The 25,328-nt window shown below is 34.1% G+C and overlaps 7 protein-coding genes and 1 pseudogene across 7 annotated transcripts; 6 read left to right on the top strand and 2 right to left on the bottom strand.

The window, feature by feature from the left end:
• The first annotated feature begins 306 nt into the window (after nucleotides 1–306).
• LOC128390840 (uncharacterized) lies at nucleotides 307–1,320 on the top strand. The gene has a single exon (XM_053350610.1). It carries the CDS (start codon nucleotides 307–309, stop codon nucleotides 1,318–1,320), a length of 1,014 nt encoding a protein of 337 aa, XP_053206585.1.
• Nucleotides 1,321–1,339: 19 nt separating this feature from the next.
• On the top strand, nucleotides 1,340–3,187 carry LOC128390837 (uncharacterized). Its single transcript, XM_053350609.1, has one exon. The coding sequence runs from the start codon at nucleotides 1,340–1,342 to the stop codon at nucleotides 3,185–3,187; it is 1,848 nt and encodes a 615-aa protein (XP_053206584.1).
• Nucleotides 3,188–3,731: 544 nt separating this feature from the next.
• On the top strand, nucleotides 3,732–4,982 carry LOC128390836 (uncharacterized protein F54H12.2-like). The gene has a single exon (XM_053350608.1). The coding sequence runs from the start codon at nucleotides 3,732–3,734 to the stop codon at nucleotides 4,980–4,982; it is 1,251 nt and encodes a 416-aa protein (XP_053206583.1).
• A 629-nt stretch (nucleotides 4,983–5,611) lies between these two features.
• On the bottom strand, nucleotides 5,612–9,574 carry LOC128390835 (uncharacterized). Its single transcript, XM_053350607.1, has 2 exons — nucleotides 9,563–9,574; nucleotides 5,612–9,499 (listed from the first exon to the last, which is right to left on the bottom strand). The coding sequence occupies exons 1-2, from the start codon at nucleotides 9,572–9,574 to the stop codon at nucleotides 5,612–5,614; spliced, it is 3,900 nt and encodes a 1,299-aa protein (XP_053206582.1).
• Nucleotides 9,575–13,994: 4,420 nt separating this feature from the next.
• LOC128390834 (glucosylceramide transporter ABCA12-like) lies at nucleotides 13,995–16,582 on the bottom strand (annotated as a pseudogene).
• Nucleotides 16,583–18,699: 2,117 nt separating this feature from the next.
• On the top strand, nucleotides 18,700–19,941 carry LOC128390845 (uncharacterized). The gene has a single exon (XM_053350616.1). It carries the CDS (start codon nucleotides 18,702–18,704, stop codon nucleotides 19,785–19,787), a length of 1,086 nt encoding a protein of 361 aa, XP_053206591.1. The 5' UTR covers nucleotides 18,700–18,701; the 3' UTR covers nucleotides 19,788–19,941.
• Nucleotides 19,942–20,340: 399 nt separating this feature from the next.
• On the top strand, nucleotides 20,341–22,258 carry LOC128390813 (uncharacterized). Its single transcript, XM_053350581.1, has 2 exons — nucleotides 20,341–21,767; nucleotides 21,873–22,258. The coding sequence occupies exons 1-2, from the start codon at nucleotides 20,660–20,662 to the stop codon at nucleotides 21,899–21,901; spliced, it is 1,137 nt and encodes a 378-aa protein (XP_053206556.1). The 5' UTR covers nucleotides 20,341–20,659; the 3' UTR covers nucleotides 21,902–22,258.
• A 400-nt stretch (nucleotides 22,259–22,658) lies between these two features.
• Nucleotides 22,659–24,074, top strand: LOC128390814 (uncharacterized). Its single transcript, XM_053350582.1, has one exon. The coding sequence runs from the start codon at nucleotides 22,870–22,872 to the stop codon at nucleotides 23,992–23,994; it is 1,125 nt and encodes a 374-aa protein (XP_053206557.1). The 5' UTR covers nucleotides 22,659–22,869; the 3' UTR covers nucleotides 23,995–24,074.
• The last annotated feature ends 1,254 nt before the right edge of the window (nucleotides 24,075–25,328 follow it).

The raw sequence follows: 25,328 nt of genomic DNA, 5'->3' as shown, positions 1-25,328 counted from the left end.
TGATTTAGTTGGCGCTGATAATAAAATAATGAGTGACGATGGTAAGATTAAAGGTAGTGACATTGAAAGGATTGTTGAATACTTAAAGTCAAAAAACTACTCTGGAAGAGCACCAAATGGAACGACAGAAGTTTTAAAGTACATAAAAGAAAGTTGTCGAGAGTGTTTGAGCTATATTGTTAATCCTAAAGCACTTGAGAAATTAAAAACAGTGAACATAACATGGCTGAAAGCTTCAAACGTTATGAGAGAGAATATTACTCGCCGAAAGCGATAGGATCATTTGGAGGAGTGAATCGACTTCTTATGGGAATCCGAAAAGTTGATCCAACTGTCAAGTCAAAAGATGTAAAAAAATGGTTGAAAAAACAAGAAACATATTCTCTTTTCAAGCAGAATAAAAATAGATTCCCTAGACTACCAATCTTAGTTGACAAAATTGATGAACAATGGCAAATAGATTTGATGGACATGTCATGGGTTAGCCAATATAATGATGGTTATCGTTACCTACTAAATGTGATTGATTGTTTTAGTAGATTTGCCTGGTCACAACCGATAAAAAAGAAGACAGGACCTGAAGTTGTTCAGGCAGTGGAAAATATCTTGATAAATAACAGGGTACCAGAAAAACTGCAAAGTGATCAAGGTAAAGAGTTCAAAAATTCTGCTTTCAAAGCTCTAATGAAACGGAAAAAGATAAATCACTTTTACGCTACCGATGGAAAAATAAAATGTGCGATTGTTGAAAGATTTAACGGAACTTTAAGAGCTCGTATTTATCGCTATTTACATCATGTGAATAGCGGTAAGTTCATAAATGTTCTTGATGAGATAGTTGAATCTTATAATAATTCTTTCCATAGGACCATTGGTATGGCACCTGCCGAAGTAGGCCCTGAAAATTCTTCATTGGTTTTGAAAAATATACGGAAAAGTCATCCAAGGGTTGATGTAAATTATAAGCCGTTTGCTATTGGTTCAAAAGTACGAATAAGGCGAGAAAAAGGTATTTTTGAGAAAGGAGCTAAAAGGAACTTCAAGTTAGAGATATTTACTATAAACAGACACAAGAGGACAGCACAAGGATGGATCTATTGGTTAGAAGATTATGCTGGAGAAGCAATCACTTCGATTTTCTACCACAATGAACTTATACCAGCTATTGAACCAAGTTTATATCAGATCGAGAAAATAATAAGAACAAGAATAAACCCTAATACAAAGAAAAAAGAGTACTTTGTCAAGTGGCGAGATTATCCAAGCAAATTCAATCAGTGGGTTCAAGATGTGGAACCAACCTCAAGAGTATTTTATTGAAGCGGTATCAAATGCTTCAATGGATGTATTCCCTCAAAACACTTTGACAAAATTTTCTAATCGTTTAGCTCGACCAATTGACCTAAGTGGTGAGTGGTTAGTTGGTCTTCAGGAGATTTTCTATCCATCAGACATAAGCGCAACGGCTCGAAGCCTATCTGTCCATTTGCTGATCGATGGATTCGGACAAAAAGTTAAATTAGACGTAATGTTGGAAGCAAATGATGATAAAAGAGCGATAATCGATAAAATTAATATAGCCATGAGGAAACATTATAACACTACTAAATCGAAACGGCCTAAAAGAGATATAATGGAATCAATCAATAACCTTTTGAAAACGGAAAGCTCAAATTTTACGACTGAAGAAAAATTATCTCATTTAAAAGAGATTAAGAGCAAAGGTTTAGCAGCCTTTGAAGAGCTTCTGAAAAAAATTGATGAAATGAGTGGAAAAGTGACAGAAAAGGAGAAAGAAATTGCCTCACTCTCTACTGAAGTTTCCGAGAGAAACAAGCAAGTAGAAGTTATAAATGCAAATTTAGCTGCAAGAATTGTAATCGAAGATGATTTCGATAAGTACAAGAAGACAGCTCAAAAAATGTTAGCTGATCAGACCGAAAAGATAACAAAACTTGAAAAGCAGCCTAACAAAGATGCTGAGATTTTTCATCTGAAAGAAGAATTAAAAGATGCATTGGCCAGAACAAAAGGATGGGAAACTGATGCCATTGCCAAACGAGTTGAAGCCTCGAAACTAAGAGCAGAACTGGAGATCCTCAAAAGTCAGCGTGATGCCAATCTTCTTAGCTTGCAAGGGCAATATGATAACATGAAAGAGGAAACTGACATAAAGATAAAAAAGATCGAGAAAGATTTAAATGAATCTAAAGCAACAAAATCTGAGAAAACGGTTGAGTTTGAATTGCAGTTGGAACGTTGTAAGCAGGAACAAGAGGCAGAGCTACGAAAATTAAATGAGCAAATGGAAAACGAGTCTAAGACTTATGCAGACAAAGCTAACTTAATGGAAGAGAGAGAGAAAGTATATCAACAATATCTGAAAGAGTCGAGGGAAAAAGTTGAAAATTTACAGAAAAGTGAAATTGAACTAAGAGAGAAAATAGCTACACTTGTACCTAAGCATGAGCTTAACAATCTAAATCAAAAAGTTGAAGCTATTTCAACGGAAAAAACTGCAGTTGAGGTGACACTCAAAGAACTGAAAGAAAAGCATGATTCTTTAGCTATTGAAGTTGTTAGATTGAATGAAGATTTGAACAAGCAAAGAACAGAGAAAAATCAGTTACTTGATGATATTGAAAGAGTAAGAAGACAATTATACAAATTCAAACCATTGGTCGAGAATGAATTGACTATAAGCGAAGATGATAAAGTTCCTTTGATTGAACTGGTTGGCGGGAAAATAACCGTACACAGAGGTTACTTAGATAATAGAATAATCGTACCTCATTTTAATGATTCAGCCTTTCTTTCTGCTCTTGGTTTCGATGCTTATGGATATCTTGATAAAATCGGTCGCTTACTAACGACAAATGAGGTTAGTATGACTGCAGAGAAGCCTGCTGCTTTAGATTTCCAGCCTCACTTGATGTTTGTGAACTCAGACATCGTGTCTGAACACTTTGTTGGAGATAAGTCAGCGAGAGTCCTTCGTGTTCTGCCACTAAGAGGTGACGAAAAAAAGCAAATTATTCACGAGAGATTCATCAAGCCTCACTATTACCCACTTAGATCAAATCGAATGGAAGATATTAACTTCATCTTGAGCGATGAGACTGGAGAACAAGTTAAATTTAATTCAGGTCGAGTTTGTATTGGCTTACATTTAAAGAAAGTTGTATAAGAAATTACAAACAATAAAATTTGAAAACAGTGAAAATGTCTAGAAAAGTTCATTGTTCTTGTGAGTCAGATCTTCAAAGATTTTTTGCTTCTCAAGTAGGAAGTGGTTTCGGTGATATAAGCGTCTTCAAAGGTTCACCATATCAGCGTGGATATGGAATAGGTAGCTTAATTGGTAGATTTGGAATCCCAATATTGAAATTTTTAGGAAAACAATTTTTACGTACTGGTGTCAATATCGGCGCTGATGTATTAGAGAAAAAGAGGTTTAAAGAAGCATTAAAAGAGAGAGCTAAAGAAGGGCTTAGAAGTGCAACAACACAGTCTATTGCTAAAGTTAACCAGCTACTAGACCAAAAAGGTTCAGGTAACTTGCGATTACAGGCATATAAGAAATTGATGAAATCTAATGCTGCTAGAAATAGAAAGAGAAAAAGATCTTCAGTGTCAGGAGTCCAGAAGCGAAGGAAGAATAAGAAAGGATCAAAACGACGAAAAATATCTAAAAGTAGGAAGAGAAAGACCAAGAAGGATATATTTGGATAATGGAATATCTACATGTGGAGTCTAACCCTGCGGGAAAAAGTGAACTCACTCTATTTACTGTCCCTTCAACACAAGTAACAATAGAGTCAAGCTATGAAACTGAATATAGACCATCAGCAAGTTTAGAAAGTAGCCTTGTCTATGAAATTGCAGTTCCACCCTCAGAAGACATGACAGACATGGCAGCAACTATGATACACATGAAAGTACAAATAATTGACGCAACCGGAGAGCCAACGAAAAATGCAGTCAAGGCAATGATGGCTCGCAATTTTGGAAATGCACTATTTGAACAAGTAGATCTGTTTCTCAATGGTGTTAATCTCTGTCAAGCTTCAAACATGTATCACTATCAAGCCTTCCTTGAAGACCTTCTTTATAAGTTTCCCAACCCAGTGGATATGGGTAATTTATCCAAAAAAGAACCTCAATTTGTAGTGGCAAGCCGAACCTATGATTTATTTTTTCGTTTACATTTACCCGTTTGTCAACAAGACCGACTGATGGTCAATGGCATGCCTATGGTTTTCAAGTTGACTCGTAGCCCGTTGACCTTTCCCGTTTGGACAACAACTGAAGCTGACACAGAAACGTATAAAACAAAAATAACAAGTTTATCTCTATTCATTAGAAGAGTTAAACTATTTCCAGATGCACAATCTGCACTCATATCTACCCTTAACAAAGTTCCGGCCAAATATTTTATAATAAGAAATGAAATGAAAAACTTTACTATAACGAAGGATGTTAACATGATAACAGTTGAAAATTTATTCAATGGATTTCTACCCAAACGAATTATTTTAGGCTTTGTAAATGAGGAATCGTTCTCTGGTGATAGACAATCAAACCCATTTAACTTTGATAACTTTTCAGTTTCTCATTTAGCCTTAAATGTTGATGGTAACCATGTACCTACAGTACCCTATCAACCTGACTTTGAAGGAAATTTATATATGAGAGAATTTGTAAATCTATATCGCTACACTGGTCAAGACGATGGAATCCCTCAATGTGACATTGATTATGACAAGTACAAGTCAATGTATTGTCTATTCGCTTTTGATCTAAGTAGTGATGGTACATTGGGTGGTGAGACTGGTACACTTAACCTACTGAGAAGAGGGTCTATAAGATGTGAGATTCGATTTTCCAAGACATTGAAAAAACAAGTTAAACTTATTGTACTTGGACAATTTGATAATTTGGTAACAGTTGATAGAGAGAGAACCGTTGTAATTGACTACTAAAAAGAGGTTAAAAAACATGTTAACATCAAGTGATCTAGAATTTGTATTGTCAGGTACGAAGTCTTTTGGTGGTGTTTATTCAATTGACAATTTACCAATACTAGTCTCAGAGCTACCAATCAATTACATTATAAATTTAGATCCTTCACACCAACCTGGTTCACATTGGGTTTCTGTCTACATAAGTAGGAATCGTTTAGCTATATATTTCGACTCTTTTGGACGAGAACCGCCACCAGAAATATTGTCATTCATAGAAAGAAACTGTTCGTTTTATGAAATATCCAAATCAAAATACCAAGGAGATGATTCAACTTCTTGCGGCTATTATTGTCTACTATTTGTTCTCATGACTAACAAAAAATCATTTTTCCATTTACTCAAAATCTGTCACCATTTAAAAAACGACCATTTGATTTATAGAAAACTATTAACTTTGATTAATTAAAAGACCAAAAGAAAACTAAAGATTCTCTGCGTCTTCAACTGAGCGGGCGGGGCTTGATCTCGCGATATCAAGCAAACCAACGATCAGCGGGATTTCGCGTTAACAAGGATTTCAACTAAATCGCGAGTTGAATGATATCTTTCATACCGCGAGACAAAAGAAATCACATTAATTGATTAAGTTATTGATTTATTGAATAATGACCATAAGCAAGAGAGTTTACAGAGTCAGTAAGGTATCTTTTATCTTCAAAAGGGGAAAGAGCGATTTTTTCATCAACATATAAATGTATAATGTGATTTTCAGAGCCAAGTCTACGAGTTGACTTTCGAACAGTTTTAACATCGAAAAGAGTATTTTTATAATCATCGAATGTTAACTGATTCTTAACAACAACACCTTGAACTCCTTTAGCTCTCTTTTTTACCTCATTCTCTGTTTTGATTGCATACAATTTAGGTCGCAAAGCAACAACTTCTTCGATGACTTGACCGCTCATTTCATCTTTAAGACACCCAATTTTTTTCTTATTGACAGCACTATACAAACAATGATCAATGGGAAGATCACTGAAGTCCATTATGTCCGAAAAAAACTTCATATCGGAAACTAAATCTTCAGTCTTTATCTCAACTAAAAGTGAATCGGTATCAGAGTAAACCAAACAGATTTTATCGCCGTAAAAAGATTTGAATCTGTCATAGTAAAGCTGGTAAACATGTAACTTGGCCAACTCTAGTACGGTAAAACCAACAATGATGGGTTTGTCAAGCACAACAGTATCCGGTAACATTTGAAACAGCACTTTATCTTCCGCAAGTATTCTCATGTTTTTACACAAATGCTTCCTGGCTCTTCTTGCTGCCATTGCATCCGATGTAACCAAGTCAACTTTAACTCTTTTTCTTTTATCTTCCATCAATTTACCATAATTGCTGTTGACAAAGAGCTTGTAAAGAGATGAAACAAAAGGGGAGGAAGCTCTTTTCCGCTTTTCAGTGCAGAGATTGACGTATGGAGATAGCCATCGTTTTTGATTGAAAGAAATGGCTCGATGTATTGTTGTCACTTGCATTCCTTTCGCAATATAATACTTCAAAGTCCGATAGTGGATAACATAACGAGTTCTGGGTAGAAAAGTAGCCACTAATTTTTCGGTTTTGGTAGAACGTTGTTCCAGTTGTTTTAGAATTTTTTTAGCCGTAGGACTTAACATCTCATCTGAAATCACAAGCTTATGTGGAGCGAGAGGGAAATCATTGTGTAAGTTATGAAGTGTCTCAGGATAGAGAAGATCAACTTCGAGAATATAACCAGTTTCAGCTTCATCATGAATTGTCAAAAAAAACTCTAGATCACAAGGCTTGGTCCATTTATAATTACCGATCGGTAAGACATCACACATAGCTTTGCCATATAAATTATTAACATCTAGATAAAGTAGCCAAGTCTGTTCACCACCATCATACGATTTGAGTAAACGATTGTTAGCTTTCACATGTCTCTTTGCAACCGTAGTGAATCCACCTCTTATCCCATTTTCGATCATCATATACATTTCAAGATCTGTGAATATCTTGAGCGATACTTTTAACATCTTGATGGCTGATGCAAAGGATAAGCCAGGTACTGACATGTAGTGTGGAGGATCGATACCAAAGTCATTCAAACTTGTTTCTCTAAAGTTTTCAAAAACGGCAGCTAGTAGATATACATCCAAACGTAGATAAATATCGATTAAATCTGCAAGATTTTCACAATTAAACTGCTTCCAAACTCGTTGTAATCTTTCATACATTTCAATCGAAATATTTTTATCCGTAAGAGATGAATAGAACGACTCAATCTTTGGTAGTTGTTGCTCATTATACCTATCAAAAGAGTCTAGATATTCATATGGAAGAGCAGCTTTATCAAGAAGGTCTGTAAGATCGCAACTTTTCCACTCTTGACGTAAAAATGTTTCTTTCTCGTACAAACTTAAGTCTTTTGATAGAGTATCTAGACTAGCAGGTAAAAAAGCATAAGAGTCGAGAAAAGCTAAATTTCCCACAAACCATCCAATATACTTTTCCATAGTCTGTGGGATGATCGTAATATTAGTTGAGAAAGTTTTACTGTCCATACCAGTGATTAGTAAATGACTGTCATAATTTTTTAGATTATGAAAGAAAATTGGTATCCTTTTTGGAATTGCATAGTTGATGTTACATATATTATGAGCAGCTCCGCGGTATTTACCAGTGAAATGATCATGATCTCTAACTTTGTCTCCTCCTAGTGAGCCATCACAAATCCAACAATTAGATGCGAGGGAAAAACTTTCCTCAATATCATCTGTAATCGCCAGAGGTTTACTAGCATTTTCTTTCAAGTAAACAGTCAACCATTTTTCAGTATGTTTAATGCTGGACAAGAAATCGTTTATGATATCTTTTCCATGTTTAAAATCACTTTTGATTACTTTCTTATTCCAGTCCACAACTATATAACCATAACTACTTGGTTCATGTCTTGACACTTTTCTGGAATCACCGGTTGGTATACAGACACTTTCAAAATCAGCGTAAATTACGAATGGATGTTTACTCTCCTTCTTAAGGTTCCGCTTGACGATGTTGACCAGTGGATCCTCTCGTGTTAACAATGGTATTTTCACTCTTTGAACGGCCCTATTTTCACAGTCAACTAAATGAGTGGCAAGTTTTTCTGCTCTATCATATCCATGTAAACACCTTTCACAATGATATCTCCTTCGGTTTGTCCTACTATTCAAGGCTCTGCGTAAGTTTGAGATGGGATAATAATGGTCAGCATATAAAAGTAATTTAACATGGTTTTTCTTCTTTTCTGTTGTAATTCGTAGAGGGATGATGTATTTTCCTTCCAAGTTATATGAAAAAACACTAACGGATATTTCATTCGCTTTTTCGAAACCATTTATTTGATCTAATGAAACATCACCTATCCACTTGGAGAAGTTATGAGCTCGTAAGTATTTACGATACTTACTGGTCCTGTGCTTGTCAGATACTCCATATATACTCGCAAGAATTGCATACATAAAGCAACTTGTATTACAGTTGAGGGTGACAAAACATTTTTTGGTTGTCAGTTGTGGTGGCAATTTTTGTAGCTTACATCCACCATGGTGAGGTTGATATGAAGCGATATATACATCAAGAGCAGAGATACAAACAATGATGAATCCGCTACCTCTTTCTGTGTAATGGTCAATTATACTTTGAATTTCTGCAAAGCTATCCGATAGCAGTTGAGTCAAGTCATCACATTCACTTAGGTAGATTTTGAAGATTGAATGAATATATGATGTAATAAACTCCTTTGTTCCAAGTTTTTCAAATACAATGTTGATAGAAAAGGATATTTTCAACGGTCCAAGTTCTTCTGATACCTCTTTGATTAACAGCTTGATATCAGGTTGAGTAGTTTTTTGAAGATCCTCTAGAGTGTAACATTTGTCAAACTGTCTTGAATATAGACGATACTTTGATCGAAATGCTTTTTTGGTGAGCAAGAAGTTGAAAAGTTCAACAACATTAGTTTGCACAACAGGTGATATTGTTAACCCACAAACTTTTATATGATTTTGTTGTGTCTCAATAGATGAGAAAATCATATTACATTTCGGACAACATAAATTGTCAATGTTCATAGTGACATCTTCTATCGACTCACTAGTTGATGGGCCAGTCAGATCACAGTTATGATTCAAAAGATCAATGAAGCTCTCAATAAATAAATTACAGTTGTTACACTTGCCAATTAACTCGTTGATCGATTCTAAATCCTCTGAAGTTTCCAGTTGATTACTTGATATAAATGTTGATGTTGATGCTAATGGTGGTGATGGTGGTTGTACTGGTAGAGAGTGACATGATGACGGTGATAGTGGTTTTGGTGGTGGTGGAGCTATTGAAGACTCGTGAAATAAATCACTTGATAGGTAGATATTCAAGTCATTGAGTTCATCGTTGTCGCAGCAAGAGTGATTGATAAAATCACTAAGGTCATCGAAAACGGCTGGACAAGATCGGCACCTGAACAACTGAATAATTTAGGCAAAGAAAATATTAGTTTCAGAAAAATTAGTTTCAAACAAAAAACTTACCTGTTCATCCATTTCACATACAGAATGAATTTTATCTATTTGGCTGACAACAGAATGAATCTAAATAAGCATAATTTGATTAGGCGTGTTTGTATTCACAATGATTAGTTACACTCACGCGCAATTGAAGTGCAACTGTTTTAATTAATGGAAACAATTAAAAACAATTTAATTCAATTTTTAGTTCATTTATTTCAATAATTAAAATCAAAACAGTTTCGTTCATATGTTAAAGAAGTTATGGAATTTTACAAAAAGATATTGAGAAATTTAAAATTTGTTCTGTGGCGAATTCAAAGAAATGTTGAGCTCTCACTCATAAAAAGAAGAATTAAATATATGGTTATTGATATTGAACGTCGAAGAGAAGTGTCGAGATCTTGTGTATACAGAATCACATCAACAGACGGTCAGTTCGGAGGAAATCATTGTTGTGAGGATATCGAGTTACTGAGTGAACATCTGATACATTTTAAGACGTTGTTTGAATCCGATACCATTGTAACAATGTATAACCATCTTGTAGACTATATGAGAATTATTGAATTGAAAATCTGTGACTTAAATGAATCCAATATTAATGTAATTTCATCTTCATCGTCTTTTTGACCCAATAAACTTTTACAAATATTGAATAATGGTTCTCAGTTTAGAACAATTGAACGATTACCAGGTAAGCCGTTTGCCATGCAATATATGACATGTCGAATCTGTACAATTAAAATATCAATTTCAATTAACTCACAAACAAAAGAGTAAGCAGGATGGAATCGCGAAGGAATCGGTCTCGAGTTGATACTCTGAATCTGTTCACCAATAGTGGCATCTCCAATTGTATATAACAGAACTTGGACAAAGCCAAGATCGTGAATTTTTCGAACCAAATCTTCAGCCTCGTCCACAAGGCTTTTGTATTGATCATTTAATCTAGAGAAAATTGCACGTTCAATAATCTGAAAAAAAGCTAAAATGAACTAATTGGTTTTGAAATTATTGTTAGAATCATACTTACATCCATCTTAGCGAAAGTCTATTGAAACAATGATTTTAATGACAATAATTTTATTTTAATAAAAAATTTGTGTTTGCTTATGCTTCTGAGGATCAATTTGTCAATTATCATATTGCTTTTAGAAAAAACTTTTCTTCTCACAAACAATTATACACAATCAGTGAATTACATCTATCAACTTGTTCATCACTGTAGATGATTAGAGCAAAGTGTCTACACCGGGCGGAACCGGGCTTAGAAATTAAAATGAATTAATTAAATTTACGACAATTTTACCCAATTTTTTGATTAAATTTTCCTCTTCTGAAAACAATTATACACAATCAGTGAATTACATCTATCAACTTGTTTATCACTGTAGATGATTAGAGCAAAGTGTCCACACCGGGCGGAACCGGGCTCAGAAATTAAAATTAATGAATTGAATTTTAGAGAATTTTACCCAATTTTTTGATTAAATTTTCCTCTTCTGAAAACAATTATACACAATCAGTGAATTACATCTATCAACTTGTTTATCACTGTAGATGATTAGAGCAAAGTGTCCACACCGGGCGGAACCGGGCTCAGAAATTAAAATTAATGAATTGAATTTTAGAGAATTTTATTCAATTTTTTTATTAAATTTTCCTCTTCTGAAAATAATTATACACAATCAGTGAATTACATCTATCAACTTGTTTATCACTGTAGATGATCTTATTGTTATTGATACGTCGTCAGAAGTTGCAAATTTGAATAAAAGCGAAAAATGTGATCTCACTGTTATCTCTCAATAGAGGATTTTTTTTGTCAGATTAATGTTGATTCTAGACAAAAAAATCGCGTTTTCTTTTCCGTTTTTTTTTTTAAAAAGTAAATGGTTTTGACAAAGAAAATTTTTTGTGATGCAGTTTATTTATTTATTTAGATACAAACTTAGTTGGTTGACTTCATAGATTTTGATCAGTTCATCGGATATTCTCGCCAAAGTTGGACCACAGTTTTCAATGCACACGAATAACGAGACTCTGGTGGGTGAAGCTGACAAGGCTTACCAAATGCCTCAGCTCCCATATTCACCTTTATCCTTGGTATGGCCATTCTTCGAAGTACACCTTCAGCATCTGGCGATGTGTAACCCATCAAAAACTTATCTCGATTTGTAGAACTACCATAAAATGTTGATAGAAGGCTGGTTGCTTGATTGTAGCCTAAACCATTTCCATCACATTCAAATGATAGTCCATGGATAACCTGAGTCTCGTTGTTAACTGACCACGTAAATTCTCTTGGTATATCTGATAGCCTTCGACGATGATTAATAGAGAAATGAACTGTTGAACTTTCACTCAGTAAAGCCATCTCACGAGGTAGAAAAGTGTCATTAACATGAAACCCCTGAACATCAAAAAAGGCACAGATATTTGAAATCATTTTTTTGTTTTTAAAAGAACAATCACAAAGAAAAGATATTTCAATTAAGGTTGAAGTTTATTGTATGTAATGAAATGTTAAACTGAATAAATTATTCAAAAATCATTTTGATTACAATAACAAGAGAACGAAACATAATCTGATTCTCTTTGAAAAAATCAGCTAGATCTTTATCGATACCTCCGGAAATTAAATCCCCAAAGGAAGCCAAGTTAGTTGACAAGCCTCCCACCTTTCCGAAGGAAGTTGAATAAAGCTGGTAAAGCTCTTCCTTTTTCCCATTGATGATACTCCTTTGCTCTTCCGTGAGTTTACCGGGTTCAAGACACTCTTCTTCCTCCCATTTAATTAGAGGATTTCGATCTTTATCGTTGATCAAGGTTGAGAATAAGCATGATTGTTGTAATAATGTTGCTGGATATTTACCAAGAGGATCCTTAACAAATTCATGCAACAGGGCGATACCAGGAATGAGTCTGTCAAGAGTGTTGAAGTATTTAGACTCAATTTTCAACTTGGAGAAACGTTTTTCACATTGTAGGTCACCAGAATTAAGCTTAGCTATCGAAAGCTCGTCGATGTTTTCGATCTCTTCTGCAGTACCTTTAACCATCATCGAAATATAACGACCAAGATGTATGAGTTCCCATCGCTTCAAGTTGAGACCATTACGAGTTGGATGATTGTTATAATAGTAGCGAATATCAGATCGGGTACAAGTCACTTCACCGAATTCGTCCACTCCATAAGAAACAGTTATTTTCAATTCAGGGCTGACAACAATAGGTTTCAATGAGCTCCATGTTAGTACAGGCATTTTATTATTTTAGTAAATTAATTTTAGTGTTTACACTTGATGATTTAACTTTTAACTGGTTTTTAATTCGAAATGATCGAGCTTTTTATAACGATAGATGCAGGAGAAAAATTTGTCGAATATTTGTCGTAAATGCCTTCTTGATTTACCGCCTGTGATAATGTAAGAGCCTTTTGGGAAGTAAATCACACAAACTCTTTCATCTCTCCAGTAGATTCCATTGAAAAGCTCTGGCTCATATATGACATTTTCATTTGCTTCAACAAACGAGCTAACATCAATTCTAGCTTTAATCTTCCCTGAAGCAACATAGTTACAAACTTTTACAAACTTAATTTTATCCAAAGGGAAATGCTTTTGAATAAACGCACCAGCAGACAAGATGGTTTTGAATCCAGTTGCATTAACCTTTCCTGATTCAAAAACAAGTAAACATTTTCCATTGTCCCTGATAACATCGGCGTTGAATCTTTTTTGCGTTTTCCCTGAAGCACCTTTGATGACAATTTTTCGTCTCAGGTCCCAACAAGTTACGATATTTGTGATTTTTGGAAAACTGTAATCTTTCATGTTCAATAGTTGATTGTTAACTGCTGTCTCAAGTCTTAAGTAATTTAATTTATATGTGAAGGTGATTGAAATATTTTAACTTACTCAAAAACCCAGACTTTTTTCTTAAATCATGTTTACTAATGTTGCCGGTTTGTTTAGTGTTAATGTGACAGCCAGAAAAGCTTGTTACTATGACTATGAATTCTTCAATTTCTGTGAATATTCCGATGAAGACGATTTGAAGCTTTTTCTCTATGGATATAATATTGATGGAATGGTACTATGCGCTGGTGATGATGCTACTAAGACTTTGACAGAAATGAAATTGAGAAATGTTAATCTTTGCAAAATCGGAATGTCAATGGAATTAACTTTGAAAGATGAAATATGTAAGATTAATGATTTTGTTCGTGATATTACTCCTACCACTTGTAACTGCGGTCTCATTGTGACCGAGAGTAAAGCAACAAGATTGATGATGAAAGAAACTAAGAACTGATGATATTCAATTGTTTGTTATCCCTTTTTTAATAATCAAATGTATTATTGAGCTTTTTTCTGCCCATATTGACACAATAAAGCTTCTAAAATTTCCCATTTCAGCTTTTGTTTTCATTTTTCTAAGTGAAATCTTATTAGAGCTGATTCTTCTTGTAGTAATCTTTTTTTACTTTTGCTACATGCTGTGCCACTGCCTCTTCCAATTGAGGTGTAAACTCTTCTGGTTCTATTAAAAGCCCATTTTGCCGTTGAGTTATATGAAACCAAGGAGTTCTATCTGGTTTTCCATGTTTTTTTGGAACGTATTTTGTTGAAACCTCTTCGTCTCGTCGAACAGGACAAGATATCTCAAATCTCGTTTGATCTGAGTATGATCTCTTCGGAAAAATGTGACCTTCTAGACTTTTCAGAGAAGTCAGGTTCTTATGACAGTATTCACAGACATAAAAATAAGGATTTTCTTCTATGTCTTTCCTTAGATCTTCTAGTTCTGCAACCATTTTTTTGTTGTTTTCCCTGATTTCCGCGATGGGTCGTTCCAAATCGGGAGAAAGGTCTTCTTCAAGATGAATTGATTCCTCATCACCGCCACCTTTTGACCATACCCAATTGTACTCTCTTTTTTGAGTAATTGGATCGATACCAAACGCTGTAACCTCGATCGGGTACCAGACTCGTGCATCACAAGAACCATAGCCACGATTTGAAACATTGCTTTCTGACATATTTCTAGTAAGAGAGAGAATAAACGAGAAAGAAGAAAAAATTATTAACTATACTTAACTAGTTTTAATAAGGTTAAGATGAATTTCTCTCTCTCTCTCTGGATTCCCGAACTTTTCACCCTTAGCAAAGTATTTGTATAAGCATCAACCATCAACTGCAACGATAATGAGGCTGGAAGAATTATGTTGAATCCAATTGTCTTAAAGTATCTTCTTGTGTAATGAAATCTTTTCATGACTAATCCTCTGATACGTTGAGCGAACAATCTGGATCTAGTTAATCTTTGATAATCAAGAATTTTATTCACTTCAAACAATTTGTCTTCCATTGTTATTATTGTTTGATTACTTTCATCTTCAGCGACCTTGAGAAAAACATCTTCTAGTGTTGTTACCGATATTCCATAGGAAGTGATAGCTAATGAGGTTTGATTCTTATCAAGAGTATCACAAAGTTCTGCTAAATCTGAAGTCGACCCTTGATCGGATCTATTATTCAGCTGGTAGATCACTTCTTCACTGGTTTCGTTGGTTATTTGTGCATCAGAAAAAATGAACCTTATTTGATTTGATAATCTACTAGGTTCATATGACCATGTATCTTTAGCCAGTCGAACTGAATATCCGGCTCCGAATTGTTTCTTAAGAAACATCGATGATCCTGAACATTTTACTTTTCCTGAGCCCATGATAATTATACGATCTCCCAATGCATCAGCTTCTTCCATAAAATGAGTTGTCAATAATATTGTCAAGTCTTTTCTCAGTTCTAACAAAAGATCCCACAATTGTCTTCGAGACTCTGGATCTAAACCTGACGTTGGCTCGTCGAGAATCAATATCTCTGATGCCGTCGAAAGAGCCAAGGCCAATTGAAGACGACGTCTCATTCCTCCCGATAAATTACTGGCTAATGTGTTTGATTTTTCTGTTAAATTTACTCGTTTCATATTCAATGGAATTAGTTCTTTCTTGACCTGTTGACTTAATCCTCGAAGTCAACCGCAAAGCTCTAGATTCTCTCGAACAGTGAGATCTTCGAATAGTAAATCATGTTGAGGACACAAAGCGAGACATCGACGAGCAGCTACCGTATTCTTATGAACATCAATTCCATTGACATAAATGTTACCAGACGAAGGTTTTAATATTCCAGTGATCATGGACATTGTAGTCGTTTTACCAGCACCATTGTGACCCAAAAGAACAGTTATTTGACCTTTGAGAATATTAACATTCACTCCATTGACGGCAAACTTTTTCGAACCCATAGAACCAAATGATTTGTACAAGTTGTTACATCGAATACTTGAGCCTAAATTTTCTGGTTCACATTCATTATTTTTATTTGAACTCGATGTTTCATCATTTTCATTGTTCGTTGTTGCTATCGAATCAATTTCGATATCCATTGTTGCAGACGAAAAGAATCGAGAAATCGGAAAATGCCAAGGTTTAGGTGTTCCACTTTGCCAAGGCCATATCGCATCGAGGTACCAAACCAGCACTATGTAAAGGAGCCATGAAACGATTCCCACCAAATAGATGGACCAAAGTTTTAAGGACTGGTCAATTTCAATTGATGAAAATATTTGTGACCATTTGACTTTATCCTTTATTTCACCAAAATAGAAAATATCGTAAATCGAGTAGTGTAATTGGCCACTGGGCAGTAAACTAGCCCAAACTTTCGGTGAAATCCAGAGAATATTTCTTGTAGCTGTTCCTGCAGCAAAAGGTAAATACGCTAAACCAGCTCTACCAACAATAACAACTAATACACCGATGATTGGATGTGTAAGAAAAGTGGTCAATGTAAACGAGAAAAGTATTGAGGTGACACTATTCGTAACATAATTGAACCAGAATAGACTCGGATTCCAACCATGATAAGGGTTCTTATTACTGAAAATCGAGTAAAGAATCGTAATTATTGTTCCATGGAAAATTGAGAGAGTAAAATAATTGATGAAATGTGAGAACCAACAGAACCAAATGATTTGTACAAGTTGTCACACTGAATACTTTGTTTTTCTTGAAACAGACAATGAATCGGTTTTCGCAGCAAAAGTCACACACAGAGAGAGAGAGAGAGAGATAGACTATAAAATTTAACTTACAATTTATAATACCAAAGATGTTGATAGTTAACTAATAATTTTCCGATTAGTCTTTCTATCATTTATATAGTAAAATTCAGCAAAAGCTGATAACATAAGATCATTACAATTGATCAAATATTAGATTATTCATTAATTTCTTCTTTTCGTATTGTTTGTTATACGTTTTTCCCATCTTAGCATCGGTAATACAAATTGAAATAAATTATTCAAATAAATAATTTTTTTGTGTAAATTAAGTTAATTCAGCTTATCTAATGTAAACTATATATTTACATTGAGGAGCGAGAAAATTTAACAAAAAACTAATTAACACCAAATGAGTAAACATAATTCAGAGGCCTACGTTAATTTATTCAATTTGCTCCAGAAGCGTACGGTTATACACTACTATTGTGGAAGTGGTGAATTTAGTGAATCAAGAATGTTTTGTCTTGACCAAGGAAACTCATTGGCTCATTCTGGTAAATTAATGACCTTTGGTGATGATTGTTCTGTCGATGAGAAAACTGATTTAAGTGATTTGATTAAAATGGAAACTCATCCTGATGATGATTTACCTCAGATTGATGTCAATAGTCATGAAAGTGAAAAGTATTTGGTTAAATCGATTGAAGCTGCTTCGATTATAAGTAATATGGCTCTGTTGAAATTGAACGCGAATCGAGAATCAATCAAGTTATTAAGAAGATCTTTGAAAGAGGTCGAACGGCAACTAAAGACCACCAAGATCAGAAAAAGTTATGACCGAAAAGCCAAATCTAAACATTTCACTGAATCAATCGAAGAGTTTGCTGACGATGAAATTGATCAAGACTATCGAGTATCCGCTGATGAAACCGAAAGTGAAACCGAATTAATAGAGAAAAATAGGCGAAAGCGAAAGAAGGTCGAAAAAAAGGTTTACAGGAAAGATCTTTATGATCAGTACGATCCGAAATTCGCGAAACGATTTCCAGTTATTCTTAAATGGTCTAAAAATTTCTGGTTCTACAACGGAATCTTTATCCAAAATGGACAGTTAGTGAAATCGCCATTACCGAGTTATCTTAGTAAGAATGATGTATCCCGGATAAGACGTCGTGTAAATGCCTTGAGTCAACTCGATCCAGATCCTCGAATCTTTGCCCATGTACAAAATGAAGTATCCTGGCCTGAATCGGACTTCGAACCATTGTTGGTCCCGTTCCTATCTGAAACAGTACAAAGACGGGTTCTCAAAGGAATGTCACAAGGAAAACTCTACAACATTGATTACAGGCAATTAAGTCTAATCTTCATGCCCCGAATCATGGCGGATAAACATCGATGTGCTAAATGTCCACTTTGTGAAAATGAATATATTGGAAAGGATAATGTCCTAAGACACATCGAAATAGTTCACTCGAATTTCGCCTGTTTCTGTGGTCTGTGTGGTCAAGTTTATTTACAGAAAGCTCAATGTATCAAACACGAATGTTCAAATATTAATAGAAGAAAATAATTCGATGGTCGAACCCTTTTCTCCCTGTTCTAAACATTTACGAAACTCTCTTCATTTCGAATCGACTAAATCATTTATTAATAATAACTCAAAATATTCTGATTACTTATTCAGATCAATTTCTACAATAATTACCAGATACCCAACTATCAATAGTCCTCCTTGTGATTGGCCTCATCACAATCAGATGTTTAATCAACAAAATAATAACTTATGCTAATGTTCAAAGGGAAGCGTCGATTTAGCTTTAATTGTTTTCATACTGATTAAAGTTCACTACAAATGGGCTTATTAAAACAGCGTATATTTTAATTAGCAATTATTACGTCAGTTGATTTGTTAACTATGATTACAAATATTAACATTTACATGTACTCAAGAAAACAATCAATAAATTACTTCTTTTGTTCATTTTAAGCTCAAGTTCTTTAATTGTGAAAGTTTTTCTGGTACTTTTGGTATTTCGTTGATTGCTACTTGTTGATTATCTTCTTAAAAACTTTGTTCATTGTCATGGAATCAAGAAATTATCTTACTGATGATGAGAGTGATAATCATTGTGAAAATAATAAAGAAAGTGACCAAAGAAATGTGTTGGTTGATCCTGGAAAATTAGTGGCCATTGATGGACATTGTTATGACGATCACAATATTAGGCTGGATGATTTAAGCATCTTGGAAACTGGTCCTGATAATGATTTACCTCAGATTGATGTCGATAGTCATGAAAATGAAAAGTATTTGGTTAAATCGATTGAAGCTGCTTCGATTATAAGTAGTTCGATTCAATTGAAATTAAACTGCAATCGAAAATCAGTCAAGCTATTGAGAAGATCTTTGAAAGTTGTTGAACGTCATCTTAAGTCTTCCAAGACTAGAAAAAGCAATGACCGAAAAGCGAAATCTGAGCCTTTTACTCGATCAAACGAGAAACTTGGTCGTGACTATCGAGTATCCGCTGATGAAACCGATAGTGAAAGCCAATTGAAAGAGAAAAACACGCGAAAATGTAAGAAGCTCGAAAAAGATGTTTACAAGGAAGATCTTTATGACCAATACGATCCAAAATACGCGAAACGATTTCCTTTCATTCTAAAATGGCTCGACGATTTCTGGTTCTATAACGAAATCATAATCAAAAATGGACGCATAGTGAAATCGTCATTACCGAGTTATATTTCTAGGAAAAATATTTTAAATATTAAGCAACGCTCAAAGGCTTCAAGACAAGTCAATCCAAATCCTCGAGTCTTTGCTCATGTACAAAATGAAGTACCTTGGCCTGAATCGGATCTCGAACCATTATTGACCCCTGTTCTATCCGATACAATAATAAGACGAGTTCTCAAAGGGATGTCACAAGGAAAACTCTACAACATTGATTACAAGAAGCTGAGTAAAATTTTCTTACATCGAATCAGGATGGATAAAGATGAACGTGCCAAATGCCCACTTTGCGATAATAAGTACAATAACAAGCTTAATACCATTAAGCACATTGAAAGTATTCACACGAATTTCGCTTGTTTTTGTGGTTCATGTGGACAAATCTATTTACGAGGAGCTTTATGTTTAACTCACGAATGCACAAAGAGATGAAAGCGGCCTGGAACTTACGATTCTCTGGTCTACAAAATCCATTGAAACTCCTCTTTGGACAAATCAGAGCAACTTTTACAATGATTAACTAGCGAACGAATAATTTGTTACAAATCAAATAATTTGTATTTTAAATAAAATGATTAAGCTTCAACGACATCGATCCTAAGACCGATTTCCATCATCTCTCTTTGCGATCTCAAATCCAATCAATCTCTATTCAGTACATGAGGAACCAGATCTTTTTTGGAGAAAAATTTTGACATTTATTTTTTTCGCTTGACCTTGAACCTTGACCATTTTTATGGTGAACACAGTTTCTCATGAAGAAGTTAAAATTTTCTATGAGCTAAATCGTCTATCGACAGTAACCCCCAATTGTACTAAATAAAATGAATAAACGAAATCATAGGAAATCGAGCCATTTTCAGTGCCGTCAACATAACCAAGAGGGTTAATCTTTTATAAAAAAAACGACCTTTGAATATCAACACTTAATTGTCTTACAATTAGTTGTTTGTTATTCACGGCATCAAAGACAATACAATTTATTTACACTGCGAGACAATTATCATAATTGGTCAAAGTGATCCGTCAGTTTGTCTTTACTAGTATTGATTTAATAGCATTTTAATTGATTTGTTTCTTGTTTTAAACCGAGTAGATTTTGATTAGCAAAATGGTGATGATTTTACCCAAATTACAGTTGATACATGTGTTGATAAGAAACACTCACAGTTGTATGAAGGAAACAATTGGTAAATTACTTTTGCAGTTCATTTGTGAAGTTTTCTCGTTTTAAATGTTTTTTAATTTGGTAGTTTATTGAGTATTAATTGTTGACCATCTCATTTGTAACTTTGATCATTATCATGGAATTAACAAATTATCTTAAAGTCGCAAGTGCTAATCATTGTGGAAGTGATGAATTAAGTGAATCAAGCTTGTCTTGTCTTGACCAGAGAAACTCATCGACCCACCCTCGTCAATTAACGGCCTTTGGTGATCATTGTTATGCAAAAATTAAGATGAGTCCAAGTGATTGGATTGAAGCAGAAACTGATCCTGACAATGAAATACCTCAGGTTGATGTCGAGGGTCATGAAGTGGTTAATTCATTGGTAGAATCCACCTTGGTTGCTATTGATACGAATAATTCTTTTCGTATTAAATTGTCTCTAAATCGAGAGTCCATCAAATTTCTTAGACGATCATTGAAATTGGTCGAAGATCGTCTCGAGTCAACGCAGTCAACAATAAAACGTAAATGGAAATCAAAAGTTTATTCTTATTTGGAGTCAATCAAGAGATACGATAAGACTGATCATCAATCATCTACAGATGAAAGTGAAAGTGAAAATGAAAGTCAAATGTACAAAAAGGTTAAAAGATATTCAAACTTGGAGAATGACCAGAATGAAATAAAACCCATTGACGAAATCATTAGAACATTCAAGAAATGCATTCAATTCAGAGTTAATCATTGTGAAGACTTTTGGATGTACTCTAGAAATTTGATTGAAAATGGACGAATACAAGAACAAAATTTTCCTGTAAATATTTGTTTCTCTTCCAAAGATCACCTTGATAAGCGACTTCAATTCTTAACAAAACTCAATCCAGATCCTTGCGTTTTCAGTCATGTGAAACATAAAGAGCCTTGGGGTGAGTCCGATTTCGAGCAATTATTAGTACCGAAAATACCTAAGGAAACTGCTAAACGAGTTCTCAAGGGAATGTCACAAGGGAAACTCTACAACATTCATTATGCTCAATTGAGTCAATTGTTCAGTGGGCTTATTCGTGAAGAAATAAATGGAAAGACCAAATGTCCGCTTTGTGGTAGAGTTTATACTATTCGCTCGTCGGTTATAGATCATTTGGAAAGTGTTCATACAAATTTTGCTTGTTTCTGTGGTCGATGTGGTCATTTATTCCTCAGAAGTGCTCCAGCGAGGATTCACAAATGTCCATCAAAAGGTAAACATTGAAAGTAAAAGTAGATGATTCAATGAAAAATTATACAATTGTGACAAAGAATCAAATGTTTAACCATTAAAACCATAATTAAATTACAATCAATAGATCTGTTATCCATTCGAATCTCTTGTTGAAATGGTAATGAGCCTTTTTCTGCACCAATCTAATCATTTACTCCGGAAGATGGTACATATTGTGGACTTAGAGTACATTCAAAGGTTTCTTTTGGTATTCGTTTCAATGATCATAATGAATTACACGATATTGGTGCGACAATATCTATCACAGACTGCATAACAAATTATATTACATCGAAAGCTAATTCATCTCATGAAGTTAAAATTATCTATGAGCTAAATCGTCTATCGACAGTTGGCCCCAACTCCACTAAATTAAATGAATAAACGGACTCATAAGTAATCGAAAAAGGGGTATATCAAAATCTGCCCATCACCCAAGAATTTATTCTTTCATTTTTTCTGACTCAACTTTTTTCCATAACCAAAAAAGTTAATCTCTCATGAAAGTATGGACTAATCTCTTAATCTAATCCGTGCATAATAATAGTGACCCACTAAGGGGAGACTATGAATGTTGTTGCTTCAAGTGAAAAACCATTATATCAGATAAAGAGTATCTCTTTTGACTAATTACCTTTGAGAGATGATCGTTAATCTTGATTGCGATTTTGGTTGAGTGACATTTGTTTAATCTGGTTTAAACTCAATTTCTTAGACTTTAACTGTTGATTACATATTTTGAAAACGACCCTTGAATAGCAACACTTAATTGTCTTACAGATAGGTAAGTTATATTTACTGTTATAAAGACAATATGATTTGTTTATGTTTGTGACAATTATTCTAAATGTTAATTGGTCAAAGTGGTCGGTCAGTTAGTCTTCACTAGTATTCATTATTTAAATTGATTTGTTTTTTATTTGAAATCAATTTGCTTTTGACTAAAAGATGATTTTAACCTAAACTTGTATGAGTGAACATTAACTCCTAAAGTTCATTTGTGAAGTTGATTGGTGCTTGTTTTTGGTGTTTTATTGCTTAAAATTGAATTGTAATTGTTTATTATCTCATTTGTAACTTTCATGGAATTGACGGATTATCTAAATTGTGAAAGTGGATCTAATCATTGTAGAAGTGGTGAATTAAGTGAATCAAGAATGTTTTGTCTTGACCAGCGAAACTCATTGGCTCATTTTGATAAATTAATGGCCTTTGGTGATGATCGTTATGCCAAAATTAAGATTAGTCCGAGTAATTGGATTAAAACGGAAGATGTTCCTGATATTGATTTACCTTATGTTGATGTCAATAGCAATGAAGATACAAGTTCATTAGCGGAATCGATTATGTTAGCTTATGATGGGAATGATTCTTTTCTTATTAAATTGTCTCTAAATCGAGAGTCCATCAAATTTCTTAGACGATCATTGAAATTGGTCGAAGATCGTCTCGAGTCAACACAGTCAACAATTAAACGTAAATGGAAATCAAAAGTATATTCTTATTTGGAGTCAATCAAGAGATACGATAAAACTGATCATCAATCATCAACAGATGAAAGTGAAAGTGAAAATGAAAGTCAAGTGTACAAAAAGGTTAAAAGAGATTTAAAGTTCGGAGTTGATCATAGTGAAGGAAAACCTATTGACGGAATCAATTGTACTTTCGAGAAACGCTTTCAATTAAGAGTTAAGAATGGTAAAGACTTTTGGATCTACACTAGAAATTTAATTGAAAATGGACGAATACAAGAACAAAATTTCCCTGTGAATATTTGTTCCTATTCCATATATCACCTTAATAAGCGACTGAAAACCTCAAAGAAACTTAATCCAGATCCTTGCTTTTTCACTCATGTGCAAAACAAAGTACCTTGGGATGAGTCCGATTTCGAGCAATTATTGTTAGTACCAAAAATACCCAAGGAAACTTCTAAACGAGTAATCAAGGGAATGTCACAAGGAAAACTCTACAATATTGATTATTCTCGCTTGAGTCAATTGTTCTATGGGCTTATTCATGAACAAATAAATGGAAAGGCCAAATGTCCGCTCTGTAGGAGAGCTTATAATACTCGATCGTCGGTAATAGAACATTTGGAAAGCATTCATTCAAATTTCTCTTGTTTTTGTGGTCGGTGCGGTCATTTATTCCTTAGAAGTGGTCGAGCACGGATTCACAAATGTCCGTCTAAAGATGAACATTGAAATTCATAAGTAGATAATTAAATGAAAAATTATACAATTGTGACAAAGAATTAAATGTTTTACCATAATTAAATTAAATTACAATCAATCGATCTGTTGTTCTGAATACTTTAATTAACATTACATTTACTGTTTTGAATTGTTGGCGCTAAGATTTGATTGTTAATTTCCTCTTTCACTCAGTGACCAAGAGATTATATTACACTTTCGCTTATGTACATCAACGATTTCCCGCATGTCGATGGTTATGAAAATTATTTGGCGAAATCGATTGAAGCTGATAAACGGAGACTTAATCGATTCCTAGATTTGGAGAAAAAAATCGAATCATAGATGGAATATTTTATAAAACGATCAGATTAGATGACCTTCCTAATGAAAATATCCTGAAAGAAAAATTCAGCATGATTTATATATAATCACCAACTGATCCGATTCTTATTATTAAAGCTCATCCATTACTTCCGATAAGCGATTATCTCATATTCTTTGGTGACCTACGTGGGGCCCGAAGCACAAAGAATACTAAACTTTGCCAAATGTACTAATCGATGGTAGAAATTGAGAGAAATCAAAAAAACGATTATTTTGATAATCGTTTATGAAAAATAATTAAAGCGAACCGCCAATTTGGCTTTTATTTTATGTTTTTGTTATTATAACAATGAGAGAAATTAGCTGATTAAAGCACAACAATTAACAACCATCACATCTGTTGATTTGTGAACAATTAGTGAATTGATTCAGTTGTTCATTTTAAATTCAAGTTTTATAATTGTAAAAGTTTTGATTACTCTTTTGGTGTTTTATTGATTGAAAATTGTTGATCATCTACTTTGAAACTTGAAGACATCATGGAATCAAGAAATTATCTTAGTGAAAGTGAAAGTGATGATCATTGTGGAGATAATCAAGTTGGTGATCAAACAAATGTGTTGTTTGACCCTAAGAAAACAACAGACATTGGTGGTCATCATTACAATGATCTGCCTCATGTTGATGTCGATGTTCATGAAAAAAAGAAACATTTAGTTAAATCAATTGAGTTAGCTAAGACTATGAGTGACTCGATTTATATTAAATTTTCTCTGAACCGAAATTCAGTAAAATTTCTTAGACGATCATTAAAATTGGTCGAAGATCGTTTCGAACCAAAAAATTCAAGGACCAAACGTAAAACTGACCATCAACATGAGTCCAAATATGAAAGTGAAAGCGAAAATGGAAGTAAAGTGTTCAAGAGAGTTAAAAAAGATTCCGAATTCGCGAACTCAGCGGAGCTTATCGACGGAACCAACGGAGCACTTAAGCGCTTTCAATTCAGAGTTAATCGT

Source organism: Panonychus citri, unplaced genomic scaffold, assembly GCF_014898815.1.
Source record: "Panonychus citri isolate SS breed McGregor unplaced genomic scaffold, ASM1489881v1 Contig00129, whole genome shotgun sequence".
NCBI lineage: Eukaryota > Metazoa > Arthropoda > Arachnida > Trombidiformes > Tetranychidae > Panonychus > Panonychus citri.
The sequence above is the reverse complement of the archived record's forward strand: the minus strand, read 5'-3'. Positions and strand labels throughout refer to the sequence as shown.